This window comes from Motacilla alba, chromosome 1A (assembly GCF_015832195.1).
Source record: "Motacilla alba alba isolate MOTALB_02 chromosome 1A, Motacilla_alba_V1.0_pri, whole genome shotgun sequence".
In the NCBI taxonomy this organism is placed as follows: Eukaryota; Metazoa; Chordata; class Aves; order Passeriformes; family Motacillidae; genus Motacilla; species Motacilla alba.
This window is the reverse complement of record NC_052031.1, coordinates 21,997,699-22,018,355: the sequence shown is the minus strand read 5'-3', so window position 1 is coordinate 22,018,355 and position 20,657 is coordinate 21,997,699. Positions and strand designations below refer to the sequence as shown.

The 20,657-nt window shown below is 35.8% G+C and overlaps 1 protein-coding gene across 24 annotated transcripts in view; it reads right to left on the bottom strand.

The window, feature by feature from the left end:
• The window catches only part of CADPS2 (calcium dependent secretion activator 2), a 287,279-nt gene that overhangs the window by 102,211 nt on the left and 164,411 nt on the right, over positions 1 to 20,657 (bottom strand). For all 24 annotated transcript variants that reach the window (XM_038155811.1, XM_038155825.1, XM_038155814.1 and 21 more), the window contains exons 9-11: positions 7,808 to 7,874; positions 1,839 to 1,947; positions 433 to 636 (exon numbers count right to left, since the gene is read on the bottom strand). In XM_038155811.1, coding sequence (XP_038011739.1) covers positions 433 to 636; positions 1,839 to 1,947; positions 7,808 to 7,874 — 380 coding nt within the window. The remainder of the gene's footprint in view (positions 1 to 432; positions 637 to 1,838; positions 1,948 to 7,807; positions 7,875 to 20,657) is intronic.

The following is a 20,657-nucleotide window of genomic DNA, read 5'->3' as shown; positions in this document are numbered from 1 at the left end:
ATATACTGCAATGTCTACAGAGCAATTTTTTGGTAACTAATATGTACAATGTATGATAAAGCTGATCTAAATCTATAAAAATTGTGAGAATAGATTGACTCTTTTCTATTCAACACTACACTGCCTGGCTAATGAAAAATATAATGCAAACCAAACACCGTCTCCATGGTAATATATGGGTCAATTGTAAGGAATATGAAGCTAATTGCTGTATTTTCATGGATTATAAGAAAAATAATGACCTACAAGTCAGGATTTCCCTTGTTGTTAATAATAATCTGAGTTAAAGAGCTTCTGGCTAACAATGAACAGCTAGACACATTTGCCTAGTGAATAAGTTCTGCTTAATTAAACTTCATGAGGGAACTGCTACATATTTCACCAGCAAAAAACCAAAACCAAAGCCACAAAAGAAAAGAAAAGCCAACTTACAAAGTGGGGATATATCTGTGTTGGCATTGCCTCCCTTAAGATTCATCTTCTGAGCTTGACTTGCAGGAACAGGCTTGTAAGATTGACCTGTGGCTCTGTACATAGCTTGAACCCAGAGTATTCTATCCTGCTCATCATCACTGGCAAATATCACAGTATCGCCCTCTTTAACTGCGTTGAAAAACATCCGACCACCCTGAAGACCTGAAGCAGTAAATAAGAAGGTAATCTTGATAAATACAAGTTACTTCTAAATCACCATCAATGTTTGTTGCATTATTGGTTTTACTCAGAGTATGTGTGTGTGTGGAGGGGTGTGTTAAAACATTTTACAGGTATTTATGACCAAGAAATAAGATAAGTCTAGAGCCATAAGGATCAAATGGTAATACATGGAAGTAGCATAAGTAGAATAACAGAATAGAGAAATAGAATATAGAAATCACAGGAGAAAATATTTACATGACTCCACTCTAAATTCAGCTCCAACTTACTTCTTCTCCAACTTCTAAGCTATTACTTATTTTTTATTAGCCTTCTCTCTGCCAAAAGCTATTTTGCTGGTTTTTTAACATATTCTCCTTCCTGGTATTATCTTATTAGCTGGAAATCCCTGTCAACTTTATCTCTTATTGAACAGAGACAGCTCCATATCCTTTATCAATGCTGCTCTTCCTTAGTCCCTTCTCTCATTCCAGTGTTTTTTTCTGAGAGCACATAATGAGAACAGGACACAACAGTCAACATGGCTGTGCTGGGGATTTCTTTATGACAGAATTGTTTCAGTTTTCCAAATGCCTTCTGAGCATTATTTTCCTTCTTAATTATTCCAAACATTGACACAACATTTTCAAAGATCAATCTTTAATGTCTCAGAAATCTCCTAATTTCATAACCCTCCACTGCATAGGCAGAATTGTTTTTCTCTGCATGTGATTTCCCTCTTCCGTTTTAATATTAACTTATGGAGACTTTTCTGATATCTCCAAATTTATTTTTTATTACTATGAGTAACTTGTCTGTCACAGGCATTGTCATAATTTGTCTTCTTTTCTAAATTATTTATGAATATACTTCGCAATATACTGCCACGTGCCACCACCATCAAAAAGAGAAAAGGGGAAGACTAACTAGAATTTACAATTTTCTCCTTGTATTATATGTGATCTTACAATGTTTCAGGAAACTTTGCTGTAAAGTTTATTTTTCAATAGTCTTACAACAAGCTTATTTCTAAAAGCATGATTTTTCACAACAGAATGTCATAGTGGAGTAATTGCCAAACAATCTTCGGATTTTTTTCTGCCAAAGAACCTTGGGAGTTTTTGCTGCTAGATCAAAACGAGCAAATTGAAACAGCTATTTTACACAAATATATTGTGCTACTTCAAAATAATGAAAAGTACCTGTGTGAGGAGCTGTGTAATCCACAGTGTATCCTTCCAGTTGCATCAGTTCTTGAGGCTCAGACTTCTTTTCTCTGTAACTGCACATTGCAAATGTGTATTGGCTAACCTGAATAAGAAAGGACTTCTTAATTAATGAATTGCATTTCAGAGCTGTATAACAAATGTACCATGGTTTAAATTCGCTTTCATTTGCACTGAATAAATAAATCCCCCTTTTTTTTCCCTTTCCCAGAAGTATTTGCAGTGTAAAATTTCTCCTTCTTTCCCCTTTGTGCCAAAATGAAGGAAAAAAAACTCCAAAACAAATAACCTACAAACACACCTCTCTGTAGTTTCCTGAAATACATTTTGGGCTGGTGCGTTATGAAAAAACGAAGGGAAGCCATTTAGATTCCGGTAGTGAAAATACTTAGTATTGTGGTACTGACCAAATGACTCAGTATACTGTAAGAGGAAAAAAAGAACTATATTCCAATACACTGAGAAAACAAGAACTTTTATGTATAAAATTACTGTTTGCAGAATGAGTGGCACAATTACCATGAAACTGGAAAAAGGAACGTATAATCTGGCCAATTCTAGCTAATGATGGCAAGCATCAGAACCTTCAGTTTGATTTTATAGTCTAATTTCTGTGCCTTTTGCATCTGTGTTCTCACCCAGCCTTGTGCTGCTTGGCTCACTAGATAATGTACCGTGCGGCTGGCATGGACAACATTAGTTACTTGCCATCAAGTACAATTATCAAAAAACTTATGAAGCAACAAGAAGAGAATCTGTCACCAGGTGGTTTCTGACTCTGTAGACAGAATAGAAAATTATACAGATAAATGAGGAAAAGCTGATGGAAAGATAAAGAATGATAAGGAAAGAAATGTAGCATCTGTGAGGAGAAAAGCAATCACTGAAATAAAACCGAGGAGATCCCAGTTTTACATGAAGAGTGGGGAGGATTATAGAAGATGACCAGAAGAAAGAGCACATCAATCTGTGAACACTTGAGACTAAAAGGAACTGAATGTACATGCACCTCTGAAAGTCTCATCTCTAAGGACTGTAGGATACCTGGCCAACAGACTTTTTTTAAACTATCTGTAAAATTATGCTAGGATTTCCAGACAGGTAAGGAGCTCATCTGATATATAATGGATCATTTTTATTTTGACTGCTGATTGCTCAGCTAACTTATCTAAATTTATTGCTTTAGCTACAACTTCAGGGATGTTCATTTTTGAAGTAAAATTTGGACAGCTGATTTCAGCTTCATTCATGTATTTGCTGGTGCTGTACCTTTACCCTTTGTAAAAGATTGATGTCTTGTGAAAATAAGAATGGAATGTGTGATTATCTGGGTAATTCTACAAAAATATTTAATTATTTTATGTATTGGGCCTTTTTGAAACAGGACTATGCTATCTATGTTTATGCAGTGCCTGGTGACTGAACATCCCTGGCACAGCCTGTATAAGCAGAATGAACAGGTCTAACAGCTCTCTCTGTAAAATGGCCTCCAATGCCAAACTGGTGTCTCCAGAACCACAGCAGGAGTCTACAGGGGAGAGAAAATAAGCATAGCTCCTTTAGTTTTAATTATTTCTTTAGTTAAGCAAAGAAAGTTTTACAGGGATAAAAGAGAGACACTGAGAGACTCTCAGGCAACTGAAGCTGAGCGTCAGCTTTCCACATCAGATTTGGTGAATTCGCTTAAATGGGCACACCAAACCACATTAAATATACATAAACACAAAAGACAATCTAGTCTACCCCAAAATTCAGATTTTCAGGCCAGAAAGGGACTACTACAAGCAGCCAGTCCCTCCTCCAGCATGACAGGCATAGCAGAATTGCACCTCACTATTTGTGCGTTGAGCCCACAGTTTTGCTTTCATTCACAGAATATTTTAGAGAATTACCATACTTTGGTTCAAATATTTTAAGGTATCCCTGGCCTGATAGAGCAGGGCCTTGCAGACAGAGTCTAGCTGGAAGCAGAACAACCAGCCCCAGCCCTGGGCACAGGCCAAGGATGGACTAGAATGTGGGGAACTGGAGACCAGCCCTGCTGTGGCATTTCTGGGGCTGGGGACGATGGCCCCGGGAGGCTGAAATGGGAGTCTGGGCTGTGGGCAGAGACAGCCAGGGCTGGTGGTCTCCCTTGGGAGGGGACCCTGACATGGGGCTCATCCCTAAGCCATGCCCTTTGCTCTAGGCCTGGCAGCAGCATTACCTCCATCACTGCTTGGTACTTCCCTGCCTGTTGTCCCACAACCATATTTGCCCTCATGGACAAGCATGAAGGGAGCTGTTGGCTAGTCACACAACTCTAAATCCTTTGCAATTAGCATTATATTTAATGAGAGCTTCCTCCTTCATGCTTTTCTTCAACACTCATCCTACTTGTCACTCCTTTCACAGAAAGAATGAATTTGTTCTTTTCCTCTAAGCCACAGGTGTCATCTGATTTTTAAATTGTACATCTAAGAGACACACAGTCTTGATGTGCGTGCAATATGGAACTGTATCTGGGAGACTGGTTTATTCCTCCAATCTACAGTTTTAATTTTTGATACTTGGCACTGTAGTAAAAACATTTTTCAATTTATTCCATTTGGTTGAATGAAATAAGCTACCAAGGACCCACATTCATCTCTGACATTTTTATGTCAACAATTCCACATAACCACACTGTATAGGCAACTGAGCCATCAAAAGGGAAGCTTGTAAACACTAATAATGGAAATGCACAGGTTGCCCATTATTTTTCAGATTTCTTCAACCACTGAATGTTTTTGAAGACAAACTTGTGGAAGATCTGGGCTATGTATCTTTTTTCATTTTTAACCTTACCACTATAACAAGACAGATATTATAATGATGCTGATTTTATTTTATTGAACATATTGCAAATGCATTCTCTTATTCTAAAGGAACAATCAGTCACGATTGGTGACTTTCATCTTTTTGTTGAAAATGAGACAATTTGAAGTTTCTTCACCAAAGAAACAGATAGAAAAAGTCAAGAAATTTTTGTTGTGGAAAAAAGTCTCAACAAAACAAGGAAATACAAACTTGCCTCATTTATTTACACTTGAAGTCTCTTAAACCCTTTTCCTTATGGTCATCAGTGGCCGCTCTCAGTTACTACAAAAAAAACCACCTGCACAGTTTGAAATAACACTTTTAAATATAGATCCATGACTGGGTTTAAGAGTACTATTAGTAGTAAATGGAGCTGTAATCAGCTTTGCCCAAGAGTTCATCAAATTAGCATAAATACTTCATAGAATAATGAGTACTCAAAAGTCAGGACTATGTACAACACATTCTCAGACAAAACCAGAATCAGTTTGTCCTCTTGAATGGTAATCTTGACAGAATAAAAGGCAATCCTCTTCCTACAACTGCATTTACTTGAATTCTGTTACTTTCCAGAAGTCCAAACACCTGACTACCAACCAGCAGTTCTACCTGTTTTGTAACAAGGAGGAAAACCAACAACCTATGCATTTATGACAGACAGACAGGTATGGAAGTGGGATTGTGACTTACGAAGAATATCACTAAGGGATGTCCCCACGCGGCACAATGACTCTGTTTAATGTGCTGGGAGGAAGTGTCACTGCACCCCTGGCAGCTGATTCTGTGGTTCTGCTACAGGCCATCACTGGGCTGCCCACTCCAGGAGTTCAGCAGCAAGAATTACCCTGCACAGTTTCTGTGCTTAGAAAAAAATTATCCATGGAACAAATGACTGACTTTCCAAACATTTGACCAGGTGAAATTAAAAGGATAGAAGTGGGTCTGCATTCCAATTACCAGAGGAAGATATCAGACAGTAAATTAAGTAAAACACATCAGGTCTGACGGAGGCTTTTTACCAACCATGTTACGTCCCTGTCTTTTTCTGGTTTAAATTAATAACCTTCTAGAGAAGTGACTGGATACTAAAGGATAAAAATCAAATAAAATGAAGAGGTTAAAATTTCCAGATACTGTAACCTTTCTATAACATTGCTCTTTCAGAAACCACTAACAACTTGTAAAAGGTGCAGCGATAATGAAGGTGCACATTACTCATATCACACTCGGAAAAAGTCAACATTATTCATCTAATGTCACAGCTGAGTTAAATTTTCAAAGTGTGTGTAAACCATACTGGAAGCCTCTGTTCTAGCATTGAATTTCATGTCCTTGATGTTTTACTACTGTAAACTGAAAGTTAATATAGAGAGGAAGACTTGTGAATATGTCAATAATATATCAATACAATAGACTGGTCCATTACTGAATGCTTATTTCACATGTATTGACTTCAGCTTATTGCCAGTGAATGTATCACAGCAGGACTATATAAATGAGCCAGACCTGTCTGGACAGTATATATTGATTTAACATTGTAATTTTTATATAGCTTTATTGAATTGAAAGCTGTTTTAAAATGAAATAGATGACTAAATCCCATCACAGTAGGAAAATTCCTGTAATATTCTCCTCCAGTATTTCAATTTCAGCATAGAGAGTAGAAAATAGTTAAAATTAACTTGGCTGGAATAAACCAGTCTCCCAGATGACAGTTCCATATTGCACACACATCAAAACTGTGTGTCTCTTAGAAGTACAATTTAAAAATCAGATGACACCTGCGGCTTAGAGGAAAAGAACAAATTCATTCTTTCTGTGAAAGGAGTGACAAGTAGGATGAGTGTTGAAGAAAAGCATGAAGGACAAGGGAGCATGCAGTATTACTGTTTTTCTTTGCAACTTGAAATTGTTTTCTGTTCACAGCCATGCCTTGACAGCTATTCTACATAGAGATCTTCCCAACAAATATTAAGGGTCACAAAATGTCCTCATCTCTTCATACAGGACTTCATACAGGACCTTGGTAAAATCAGAACCCAAATGAATTCTTTAGACTTTACAGAATCCCCTTCAAATATTCTTGGCTTTTAACATTAATAAAGAACTTGTTCAGTTTTTTTTGTTTTTTTTTTACAACCTTATGGTTTTAATCACTTCGGAGTATGAGGAGACCAGGTGAGTGTGACTGATGGAGTGATAAAGAAATCTGGCTTTCTGTAAAGCAGTTTTAGAAGTTTTTGTTCTTAAAAAAGCCTCATTAACAGGCTTCAACCTTTGTATGCTACTTATGGAGACTCAGACTTTAAGAGTTTTCTGTCAATAAAAAAAAGGAGATGGAACAGCGTTCTCTGAACTTACTGTGAAGAACATCAAACGTAATCTGAAGACAAACACCAACAGAAAACAATGACTTTTTTCCAAAGACTCTCTAAAATCATCAATGTCTCTGTTTGGACCACTCAAAATCTACTTTTCTATTTATCTCAAGTCAATATCACCATTCAGTAGCATGTGAAAATACTAACAGTTCGGGTTTGGACAAAAAGTTATAAAATATGAGCATAGCACATTTTTGTGGCCAAGAACAACTACTGCACCATATTTTATGTAACAATTATATAACTGTACCCAATTTAATGTTACAAGGAAGGAAAAAAATAGCATTATTTTTAAACATCAGAAAAAGTTATTAATATAAGTACTGTTGCTTTAATTTCAAAGAGAGGAAATATTTGCTGAGATAGAATAAATTAAACAGTAACCATGATCCATTTTGTGAAATATTACTTTATTTCAAATTTATAGCTGGTAAAAAGCTGTCATCAGACTATTACAAGGTCACAAAAATTTCATCCAGAAATTTATAGGTTTCAGTTGAAATATTGCTCAGTGTAGGGACCCATTTTTGTATATGTGTAAAACTTGGCAACATTTCTACTTACTAGGTATACAAATTAAAAAAAAAAAAAAGCTGGATCTCTCTGTGTTGCAAGAAGCTTGGAGCAGAACTGCCTGAAGATACTGATTTACAAACTATTCCAGAAGTCATACATAATTTGTAGTCCAAGAATGATTTTATTGAAATTTCATGGCTGGCTACTAACCTGAACAAGGACAAAATAGCGTTTTTTCCACCGCTTCCAAACCTTCTGTCCTAGAGCATACAAGTACCTGCAAGGGAAATAAAAAAGGGAGTGGTTTTTCATCAATAAGAAGCATGACATTAGAAGGACCAAACAAAAATCTACGTATTAATTTACTTTGTCTACTGAGCTGCTTTGTCAGTATTGTCATAAGTAAAAAGTGATTTTTCTTCTATTTATTCATATAATAAAAATGCAAAGACACATTCCTTTTCACTCAAAACAAGACAAAAACCAGAAAAAAATGATCTAATGTTTGCAAAGATTAAACTGCTTATCACTTTTTATTTCACCAATTTTATCTGAAAAATAGAAAAAGTAGCTTAAAGTAGAACTCTTTTGACTACACAAGAATACTTAATGTTATAAAAGCTGACATTCCTGACAGTTTTTATTCCATTTGGTTTCCACAGATTTGCTAGTGTTTATTTAGTCTGTGAGAAGTCAGTCCCAGAGATAGTGGGATAAAATGCTCACATAACACAATGTCAGCAGACACACAAGATAAAATTTTTTTTCAGAGTAAAGCAGAATCTAATTTCCCAAACAGAAGCACTTCACTATAAAGGGTCTTAGATTACAAAAACTCCTTGTCACTTTAGCAATTTCCAGGCTTTGAATCAGAGGACATAATCAGGAGTATCAACCAGTGAGAAGAGAAAACCACAGATGCTGATACAATTTGGTGGTAGAGAGAGCACACTCATTACCCAAGAATTTGGAGTGAATTTTCTGGCATTATAGTGACACTTTTTCTGTCACTGTGGTCATGTTGCACGCTTGTTAACAAAGACAGCAAGAAGAAAAGGATGAGCTGTGAGATCGTAAGCAAGAGCCCATGAGTGGTAAGGATCTGCTGCTTAAAACCTGACACGAGAGCAAAATATTACCGATGAGATGCCCCTTCTGGCTGGCCAGCTTCTGTCAAGAACATCTGGTACAGCTGGTCACAGGCAGAACAATGACTGTTCAGATCAATGAATGCTGGCTTCACAGGGCACTCTCCAGAGGATGCCAGTACACACACTATGAAGTAGCTATAATAACTAGGATGGGAGATGGTTGGTCAAGTGAACAAGGGTCTCTCTGGTAAGAGAATATGGTCTGCTGCCCTCTATTCACTTCTGTGGCTTTGCTGCCTGGTAGTTTGCACCTCAGTCAAAAACCAGAGCAACGAACCAACATCTTATGTGAAATGAGTAAGCAAGATAAAGGCAAAAACTTTTTTATACCCGTCCTGGGTGTACTCTCAAGAATGTTTTCTCCCACATTAGGCATCACAAAGGACAAATTGCAATTGTTGCTTGTCAGATTATGTAGTGGCTCCCTTATTATTGTTATGAAAACAGCGTTCATCCTTCTTTGACTTCTGCTACACCTGTATTGAAGGACTACCTTACTTGGTTACTCTGCTTTTCATTTGTATGAGAAGGAAAAAAATTGGCTTTGTGTACACAATTACCAGTTGATGTGGCCTTCTTTGACTAGTCCAGATCTTGCCACAGTCTTTTAACTTCTTAATTCTGTTACTATTATAAATTCAATGAAAATAAAGGAGTAAGGGTTATGTCAGAAATGGTACAAATAAAAGGAACTACTAGGGTTTATTTTAAAATTTATAATTTTTTGCAACTAAGGAAGCATTTGCCTCACAGACTTATGGTCACCCTTTCTCCCACAAAATACGAACTGTTTTCCTTTTCATATATGTTCCAGAGCATTAGCTTTCCCCAAACCACACAAAATGGCTATTGCCATGCTAATCTCTTTACCATTGTCAGAGGGTGGAGAGGAAATAAATTATGAATTTCACATAACCTCAAAGCCTAATGACCTAAGGGAGAAAAGTAAAAAAGTCCATAGGTGGCGTTTGGTCTCTCTCAGTCCTAAGACTGCCCTGTTCTTCACAGTGATCCTGCCACTGCACCCCCTGCATCTCCTGGAGTATTGTGAAGGTTTTTTTTGATGTATGTGAGAAGGTAACTGCCCCATTTTGAAACTGTATTTTGAAAACCCAGTTGAACAGTCCTCTGAAGCTACAGTACAAAGATATACTGACCATGTTCCCACCCTCTTGGCATGTCTTAAACGATTGTAAAGAAACCATAGATTGACAAAGACTTCTTGCCTCTTGCACATCAGAAAATGAGTAACCCAACCTTAGAAACTCTATGCTAATTCTTTCTCATCATTAACTGACACTGCTCCAGAAATGTGCTTTTAAAATAAGAGGTCTTAAAAGAACATTTTTTATCACAGAAAGGGTGATGTTTTAAATTACTTGGCTGCCTTTTAAATTGCTCTTCATGTAAGACATACCACCTATAGTTCTGCAGTACAGGCAGAAATAATTTAAGACACAGTAAAGTCAAAAGTATAAAATAATAAAGCACACAAAAAGAAATTAAATAGCAATGTGCACTTTTATTCCTCCTATAAATCACCTCTAACTAAGGCGCTAAATAAGAGCTTCCTTGGGAAACAAAGGAGTGGAACATTAACTACCTACCTTTAAAATTCACAGACCTTACATAAGACCAGGTAACAAAGAAACATAATATTCATGACACAAAGCTGGGATTTAGTACAGAAATGCAAAGACTTCTGCTGTCTGGTTTTTCAAATCACTATAAACACAGTTATGTTATTAATCCCTCTTCCAGTGCCATCTCTAATGGTACCAGTTTTTTCCTAATGTACAAAGTCTCAGCTATTTACAAGGGGTATATCCTGTGCTCATCTTAAGTGTGTCTGCTCCTGAAAAATAAAGAGATTAATTCTTAGTCAAGAGTCTAACATTTTTAGGTGGAAGGACCCACCTAGGCCTTTCTTTCTCATTAATTTTCTCTCTGGAGAAAAAAAAAAATTATAGGGAACAGAAAGACCTTAGAATCTTCAAGAATGTTTCTTTATTCAGACAGTAACATCTAGGATCTGTAGAAACTGCAGTTGAGGTCTAGAACAGAAAAAAATCCACAATAGCCAGTTTTCACAATTAAATGACACTTGGGCTTCACAACTGGAGCAGAAAATTAATAGTTAACAGATTCAGAAGTGGGCTAAGTCTCAGAGCTAAGTTGAAGAATGTTCTATTTTTAAGATGGACAAAGGCATAGCTTTCCATGTGTCTCGGGTAAGGGCCAGTACTGCAAACCAGAAGAGGATCTCAGTCACGAACTCACAGAGCTGCAGTCTGCTGTTTCTCTACCCATAAGTGTATCTGCATTCACCCAGAAGCCACAGTCACTGCCTCCATCCAAAACAATGTACACAAAATGCACAGCATCAGTTGCTCAGACTATTTTCAACATCCTCAGCAGCAACAAGAAACACAGGACAGCCATTCATTCTAACACTCTACCTTTAGGCAAAAGATTTTGTGCAATACAAACAAGAAGCTGATATTCAGAAGTGACAGTTCCACATCTCTAAGCACACCATTTGCTTCAATTTTTCTTTCTCTCATTTGGGTTCCAAAATTGGGATAATCTAAAATAATTCTTGAGTTATTAAAGTTCAGCCATATGCAGGGAAAGAAGACACTGAAATACTTCCCCTGTATCTGAACACTATATGAGTACCTGCTCAGATTTGTTGTGACTTCTCTTTAAGATCATGTTTTGAGAATGTTTAATAAATATTCTGACAAGGAGAAAAGATTGGTGTTTTCATGTACATTGAAACACATATAGATGACAGACTTCTATTCTGTAAAAATGTATAATAAATGAGATATGTACATATAACATCTGTGTCTGTACATATGCACAGTAGGAGATATATTTATAGTTACTATGCATGTGTGGTTGCCTTCTTCAGTTTTCTTATATTACTCACATAATTTCCAGTAACTTAGGACTAATACACCTGCTTTTACTAATCACATAGAAAATATGATAAGTCATTAAGTGTCACCCCAATGTGAAGATTTTCTAACATGTTTTGTAGTAACATGAAAATGCAACAAAATGTACAAACCATGCAATCACTTTTCTGAGAATTTTTCTTTTAAAAACAATCTTTTGCAATCTTCTTTTCTTCAATGTTATTTAATGTTGCTTTTTTTTTCTCTTCACTCACCCCCAAAAGAAAAAAATAAAAATTGGATTTGCATGAAGTCACAGAATTACATGATTATACCTCACAATGCTTACAACATGGCAAAAACACCTCCCATTTAATACTTAAAGTTAGTTTTCCTGGAAAACAAATAAAATTACAAGAAATTACATTTCCATTACTAAACACAGAAACATCCAGATAAAAATATTTTATATATCATTTCATCTCAGTCAGTATCATTGTCTTCTCCAGAAACAGAACAAACAAATGAGCAAGCATTTTCTTCTAAAAGTCTGGGCATAACCATGTTGTAATTACATAAAGTTTGAATATCTCTCAAAGAGCATTTCCTTGTGCTACCAAAATGCAAAACTACGCTGCTAAATATTATAGTTGAGTTTCAGTTCCATGATGACATACACAGGAAGGAAGATGGCAGCTTATTTGCTTTAAGTCCTCACCTCACTGTGAGAGTGCAGGGTTCCACTTTTTGATGAAAAAAAATCAGCACTAATGAATAGCTGAAAAAGCATAATTGTGTGTGGAATACCAGAGCTATTCACCGAGGGAGAAATAAGAATGGACTTACTCCTTCTACAGAGATCATTTTTAGACCAGCCTTTTTATTCTAAGGAATGAAGCAATCTATCTACATTTTGAATGATAAATTCTCTACTTGTAAAAGGCTTCATTTATCACAAACAATGAAAAAAAATATAGAAAGAAAAATCAATACGTGCAGCAGTTTAGTCCAGCAAAGGCCTTTCTTAAAGAGAAACCTCAGTCAAGGTTGAAAGAGCAATTAATGCAGTCTCAAAAATCTGGGCCACTCTGATAGAGTTCGGTTAACATGTGGCAGAAGTAATCATCCACTTGTGAAAATGATTTTCAGTTCATTCTCAAACACCTTTCAGACACTCATGATCCCATTTAACTGACAACAATACAGGCTATCCGTGGGCATCATTGCATTCGCTGAGAGAGCCTATGGGGACCAAATGCCCACAGGCACTTTCAGTCATCCCCGAGCCTTGCATAAAAGGAATCTTCCTTGCAGTGCATTCCTCCTTTTATTTAACCCTGCAAGATTAAGAAATTTTTTTGTTTTCACTTGAGGACGAGGAGAAAACTGATTCAAGACAACAATATGACCTGGGTCATAAGAAACCTAGCTGTAAACATTCTCAAATTCATTTTAGTCCTTTCTGTGCTCTTGAGAAACAGAACTAAATAAGCCTTCAACAGACGAAATGAAAAACAATCAGCCTAAACTACTGTAATTATGCCTGCTAAGAATAAAGAAACGTTGAAGAATGTCAAGTAATAAAAACATCACAGCCACAGAAAACAGTTCCATTTACACCAATCAGCAAGATACTCATCGTATGAACAGGAAAATGTGTGGCTTTTTCCCCTGCTAAACACTTTTCACTTACAGTCTAAATGGTTTTAAGACTGCTGGACGACCTGATATTCCCGAGATTCTTTAACAGTGATATCTTACTGCACTCCAGAGTGCTTCACCATTTGTGAATATGCATGCCAGTACTTATGGAACCTGAGGGGTAACTACAGCAGCAACTTGAGAATTATTAATATAATTTATGTCATATCATGAAACCTATTTGGCATGTAAATGTGAGTGTTTGTCAAGACAGAAAAAACATACTTTAGCCTTGAGAGAATTCCAAGCAATAAAAGAATGAAATCCTTCAGATGCAACACAAATGTAGAAAGCACTCTGATTCTAATGTAATCTAATTGCAGTGTAAACAGGGAATGCAGCACTGCTGCAAAACAGCTGGTGCTGAGGAGCTGACATCCACCCTCTGTGCTTTTTGAGGCAGTTTACTTTGGACTAGGTCTAAATTGAACCCATGGACAAAACGGCTACCAGTGTTTTGCAGAAAATAATATAATATAATATAATATAATATAATATAATATAATATAATATAATATAATATAATATAATATAGGTACACCCCTGAAGCTGATTTCTAGCTTTAATTTCATCTAAAAAGATAATAGTCTGTGACCACAAAAGCACAGAAAGCAGGAGCTCAGAGACTGCTTTTCAAAGTGAAAATCTAAATTTAAATTCTGATGTTGAAGTAGTAGAAAAAATTTCAACTGCACTACTCCACCCTGAGCATTCACTTTGGCTGTGGAAACAACTCTTAATGCTGACAGACCTTAAAGAACTTGCAAGCGTTTTGAGCACTCAGAAGCAGCTGGGTGCCCAGCCTAGACATCTCTCCATGCCACTGGAAGCACATGGCACTGGAATCAGATTGAAAAGACCAGTGACCTTTTTTTGCAGCCAGGCAGTGATATTTTTTGTCACCTAGAAAGCCTAAATTGCTGAGAGCTTGTTTGCATAAAAAATTTACTTTTGTAAAAATGTCATACACATCCACTGATGGAAACAGTCAAAAGGTGTTGAGAACTTTGGTGGAAGAGGACAGAAAGAGCAGAGAGCTTCTTCAGGAATGATATTTGGCTTTGATCATCTCTGACTGGTTATGTACTTCTTTTCACAGCCATTTTAGTATTGATTTAATTTTATTTTCGTAAAGGATACAGACCTCAGCAGAGTTATTGTTTTTTAAATAAAACATGTTAGGAGAACATGAGATACATACATTTTCATTCTAAAGACAGTAAATTCTAAGTATTTGCACAACATTTCTTGTCATTATCATGAGTATTTTAAAGTACTAATGAATTAGTAGAAAGTGGTATATCTAAACTACTCAAGCAAAGGCATGAGAATGCATGTTTAACTTGGTATCCCTATTTGTGATTTGAAAGGAAGGACAGAAATTATGATAAGTCTAGCACTTTAATTTGTGCACACAGAAGATGTTTATTCAGAATGATATGATGTTTTCAAACTATTTTAAAAAATTCTTGATAGCTGGATTTTTAAAAAAACCCTGAAGGAATTCAATTAAAACCACCACTTAAAAATATTACCAAAGCTTTGAAACAAATCAGTTTAGCAAGTTCTCACTTACATAGCATTATTCTCGTAATAGGAGCATTACTTGACACTTAGTCAAGTGCTTTATAAACCAAGCAATTACTCCTCACAACATGTCCAGTGCAGGAGGTTAGTATTTCCACATTAATTTCTGTTGGGAGAGAAACCGAAGTGGAAAAGAGCAAGACTGTTCAAAACTTGAGGTCCTAGTGCACCAGAAGAAACACTCAGGAAAGCCTTACAACAGCCCTTATCTTCCACAAGTTGGAAAATGCATTTCAGAAGCTTGTAAAGCTGTTCAGCCTTTTAACTGTGTGTCAAAACATGCAACACACTTATGATTAAAAAAAAAAAGTGAAAATAAAATGTTCTGAATGGAAATAGCAAATTAAATGTATTTGTCTTTGCAACTCCACTCAGCCACTTTCAGTGATCATGTTTCCTTTGCATTTTGTAGGGATCCAGTGTAAAGTGCTCGGGGTATATTTGCTCTTCAGAACTTTGCAGATTACCCTTTGGAAGCACCCTTCTGTCTCCCTGGGCTCTCCAAGATCCCTATAGTGCAAAGACTCCTAACTCAGCTGTTCTAATTAGTTGCATGAAAAGAGATGATATGAAGGAGGTTTTCTGTACCAAGGAGTCATGGAAAGTCAACCATGTGACATTTGTGGAAAATGCTTGTTATTTGCTGCCTGACAAAATTATTCATTTTAAAGCACAATTCAGAAAAAAAACCAACCCTGTTTGCTCTTTTCAGCCAATTCTATGAGGTAAAACTTCTGTAGATGCAATGCCTGAATTAGCTAATAATGAATAGAGATGACATTGACTACAGAGATTTCAAAATGTTTGGCACACTTGGAAGAAAACAATTCTTTTTAGTTGTGCAACTACAGAACAATCCAGAATGAAAAGCGCTAGAGTAAAATTTAAGCAATAGTGGCAAAAAATGTAGTTACCTTTTTGGAATTCATACACAATCTTTTAAATAGCAATCAAACAAACAATCTTTTAAATAGCAGTCTCTCCCCATGTTGCAGAAAAAAAAAGCTTTTTATTGGGAGCTATATGATTTTCTTCTGGGTTGAAATTGTGACACTTCAGGCTCTCATACACTGGAAAACTCCCTTTTAACTTAGCACACTTCATGTAACCATTGGATCCAATGAACAACACTTTTTTTTCTACCCAGCACACAACAGCAAGAAAACACAACGCTGCCTGTGTATCAGTGCTGTGGACTGTCTCCTTCGTGTCTCAAGCACCTCTAAGGAATGTAGAAACAGTGCCAGACATAAACTTCCACTCTTACACTGCAGTGCCACCACAGAGGCTTGTTTCCATGAAGCCAAATCAGTTACAGTTCATTGTGCATTTTAGGCATTCCTAGACAGGCTGCGAAAGAGAAATTTGATTCCAATGAATGTTTGCGTATGCCAAGAGTGAAATCTGGCTCAGAAAGTGCTTCATCTGCAGATGGGTGGAGAATGAAAGAATACTGAAATTACTCTTATAAAAATTCTCCAAGTCATCTGATGCTGGCCATAGTGGAAGACAGGTTAGATGAACATTTTGTCCAAGACAGTAAGGCTAATCTAATATTCTAATAGAGTTATTCTGCTTCAAAAAACCTACTGGTGCAGAACGACACCTGCAGGTGATCCTTTTGTCAAAAACTAGATTCAAAAAAGTGCTTTTACACTCCTGGCCATCTTTTGATGACAATACAAGGGTAAAAACAAGGAAGAAGGCTTTCATAGTATGAACCAGCAAAGCAGTTCTCTGAAAACATCAAGTTTTAAAAAAAAATTTCCTATACAGAATACATTTAAAGATGCCAGAGAAACAAATAGACTTCTGACTCCAGGTAACTTTGGAAGAAACTTCTCCAAAAGAACACAGAAGTGGACACTCAGAAGCACTTTCAGGCCTATGTTTTGTTCTCAACAGGACATGGAAGGAAGCATGCAGGTATATATTTCTACAGATTCCTCCTATACTCATGCTGATACTGTCCCTAGAAGCTTCTTCATCTGGAAACGGTGTCTCTATGTTTGAAACTTTTGAATGGGTTTTTGCTTTAATTAATTTCCACAATGATTTTCTCAACCATTTAAAATGTTTAAAATCTACACCCAGTATCACATCTGAACCCGTAGCACATCTAGCTAGTTCCACATCTGAACTAGCTGTGCCTGAAAGCAGCTTGTACAGCTCATACTGAAACTGGCACCCACCAGTACTATTCAGCAATTGTCTTGTGGCACTGGAAGAGACACACTTCAGTGTACAGGAATTTGTTTTAGAATCATTAACATAATTGGATGTTTATCCTTGGAAATGCCATACACAAGCAAACTGATTTCTGCAGGACTTACACCAGAAAACAACAGAAATGCATTGCTGAAAAATAAATCCCCTTTGAGAAAGCTCCTCATGCATTACTTCATGGTATTTAGGATTTAAAAAATTCATTGATATAATTAGGAAAAAAAATCCTAAGATGGTTTTGGTTTGGGTGGCGGTTAGGGGAAAAAAAAAAAGCTATGCAAGGAAGATATAAGCCTATAAAAGCAGCACGAATTTGCTCTTTGTCAGAAGCTCTTTATCATAACAAATATGAAGAAAACAAAACATTCAAATGCTGTTCCCGCACTGGAGTTACTAAACTGGAACTGATTTGTCACTGGAGCTGTAGGAGTTCAGGAATACAGAATGCTGCCTGTGAGGGAGCATCAGAGCCATCTACTGGGGTCAGTCCATTGCTGCTGCACAGACTTGTCTGACAACTGTCTTCCCAAAACTTCGATGCTACAGTGATATTCACCGACAAAATCGCCATTAAATAATTAAAAAAAAAATCTATAAAATCTAAGAGAAAATAGAAGCTGTGGTGCTGATGAATTGGATGCGAGAAGAGGTAAGAAGTAAAGCTTCTCCTTGCTTCAAGTCTTAGAAGTACTTTTTGAAAAATGGCATTTATTTGTAAATAACCCAAATGAATAAAATGTCTTCTATGGGTGTATGGGTGATCAATTAAAAAAAATACAATGAATATTTTTAGTATGACTCATAACTATTGTTCAAATTGACAATGGAGATTTTTTGTTTTTCCATTTATTGTTCAATGGAGATTTTTTAATCTCTTTCCCCAAACAGAATTTTACATGTGTGTGCGTGTGTGTGTGTGTGTATATATATATTTTTTTTTTAGACACATATATAAAAGGACTAATTTCCTGCTATAGCTCAGTCAAGTATTAGAACATAAAGCAGTTACTATGTCCTGTAAATATATAAGAATAGCTGCCTCCACTCTTCAAATATTTCATTTACCACAATATTATAACAGAATTTATTGGAATTTGCAGAGCTAAACTTTCAACTAGGCTTTAATAACTCCCACACTAAATATTTTAAAACCTTCTTCCAAAATAGATCATGTAAATGCAGAGAAAAACTTAATGTATACAGGCACTAAGAAGCTACACTTGAAAACTTCTAAAATTAACATGCAGTTCCTTTACCTGTACTGGCCAGGAAAAAATGCACTTTTTTCAGTTATAAACACTTTCACAAAACAATATAAACAATCAAAAGTGAGATTAATTTAGCTGCATTATGATCATACTCACATTTTCTCCCTTGATTTAACCATGCTGCCCTCCTGTGGATGTCAGGACATCCATAATGCCATGGCCCAGACTAAAAAAATCTGATTCAAATCGATCCCTGTTACCTGTTTGTGACAGACTTGAAGAGGAAAGAAAATGCTACTGTGTAATCCCAAAAAGCGGTTAAATTAAACGTCAGGGCAAGGAGAGTGAAACTTATATTTCAAATAGTTCTGAAATGAGTATTTTAAATTAGTAGAATTTCTTATCGTTCCACAAATCATGAATCTGTGGGAGCACAGTGCCATACATATTAATAATACATTTATTCTCAAATTAGGGGGAGAACATTCATTGCATAGTGATGAGTTACTTCATCTGCTGAAGAGCCAACACAGTTGAACACATACATTATAAAGATTATCCAACAACTCAAAAAACATATAAAAATTTGCAAAAGTATCAGTATTTAGTAAACCAAAAAACACTAAGTAGTTAAACTGTAATATTTTTGCCTGGTACAGAGATACTACACACATCTTTAGAAATTATTGAGTAAAAAATATGTTACATATTCAAAGAAAAATATAAAAGATGGTTTGGAACAGAAGAATCTAAAATTAGGAGAGGTCTATTATCAATTATTCAAAGAAATTCTCTCATGCAAAAAAATCCTTTTTTAATCAATTACATTTACATAAAATCTCTGTTGTTACAAGGTGTGTTAATAAACAATAGGAAATTAATATTATGCACTAAAATGTTTATATAACTTGAGCTCATCAATACTGAAGAGTCGTCAGATTCGTTAAATCATGGGCTTAAAACAGAGCAGTGCAAAACAGATCCCTAAAACCCTAAAGTACAACTGCTGGAGTGGCACAGGACTGTTGTTTTCCTTCCAGACTAAATTTGTAAATGCTGGCAAACTGTGTTTAAAGTCCAAATTTTAAACATGCTTTAAATTAATTTTTCTCTCTGAAGAAAGACTAAAATTTTTAAAAGCTACAGAATGTAGTGTTATTTGCTGATGCTAAAATACATTAGGAAGCAAACACTTTTAAAAAAAAAACCTTCCTTAACTCAGAAACAAAAATGAAAAGTGAAATGTTAAATTTTAAATCAAGCCGCTCTGTCAAAATATTTTTTATATTGTTGAAAAGACTATGAAATAAATAAGAAGACTCAGGAATCTGAAAAAATGTAAGAAATTCTTTTGGACCAAACTAGACAACACAGTTTAGTCATGTGCCATTTTGTGCCAATTAGCAAAGTTGCTGACATGCCATATCAATAAAAAACAAATGACTTAAGTAGTGGGACTAATTAAATGAAATAAGGTAATTAAAAGCTTCTCAATATATAATAAAAAATATGGCTGAAAGTGTTCTATAATGTTGTCATTTTATTTTCCCATTATCTGCTTCTCTGCTGAGTTTTAATCAGTATATCTATATGCTTAAAACATAGTGTCCAGATGTTAATGTGTTGATGGCAAGAATCAGGTGTTCAATTAAAATATATTGAGTGTGCAAGGAAAAAAACCCAAGCCTTCCATTAAGGAGACGATATACAGCTCAATTAAAAATGAATGCAACATTTGTGATTAAGTTGAATACTCACATTCTATAATGACAATAAAGTTTTACATTACATGATTATTTTATTAACTTAATCATCCAATTCTAATCTAAGGATCACAGTTATTTTCTGTTTGAAAATGGATCCATTGTTCTCAATATACAAAACAAAGGTAAAGCTGTATTTACAGAAATTGTTGGTTTCCCTTCTCTGAAGCTTTTTTTATTTTCATCAGTAACAAATAAAAACCCCCTATTGTAACATATGCACTATTTGGAGAGATCTTAGCCTAGCAAGTGTTCTCAGCTCCTGGCAATATTTGTAATATTTAATACCTGTCTCAGATGTGTTGCTTGCATAACTCCAATTTCATTTGGATGTCTTCATTACTCAGAATGCGTTTCCAAATGGCTTGACTAAAAGATCTGTAAAATGACATCCCATGCCCAGCCTACCACACTTAACCTAAAAAGACTCATTCTGTACTCTTAAATATTTAGACCTTTACTTCAGATCTTACCTTGCCCTTCAGAACTAAGACTTTAAACCAGATGAAAAAGGTCAGAGA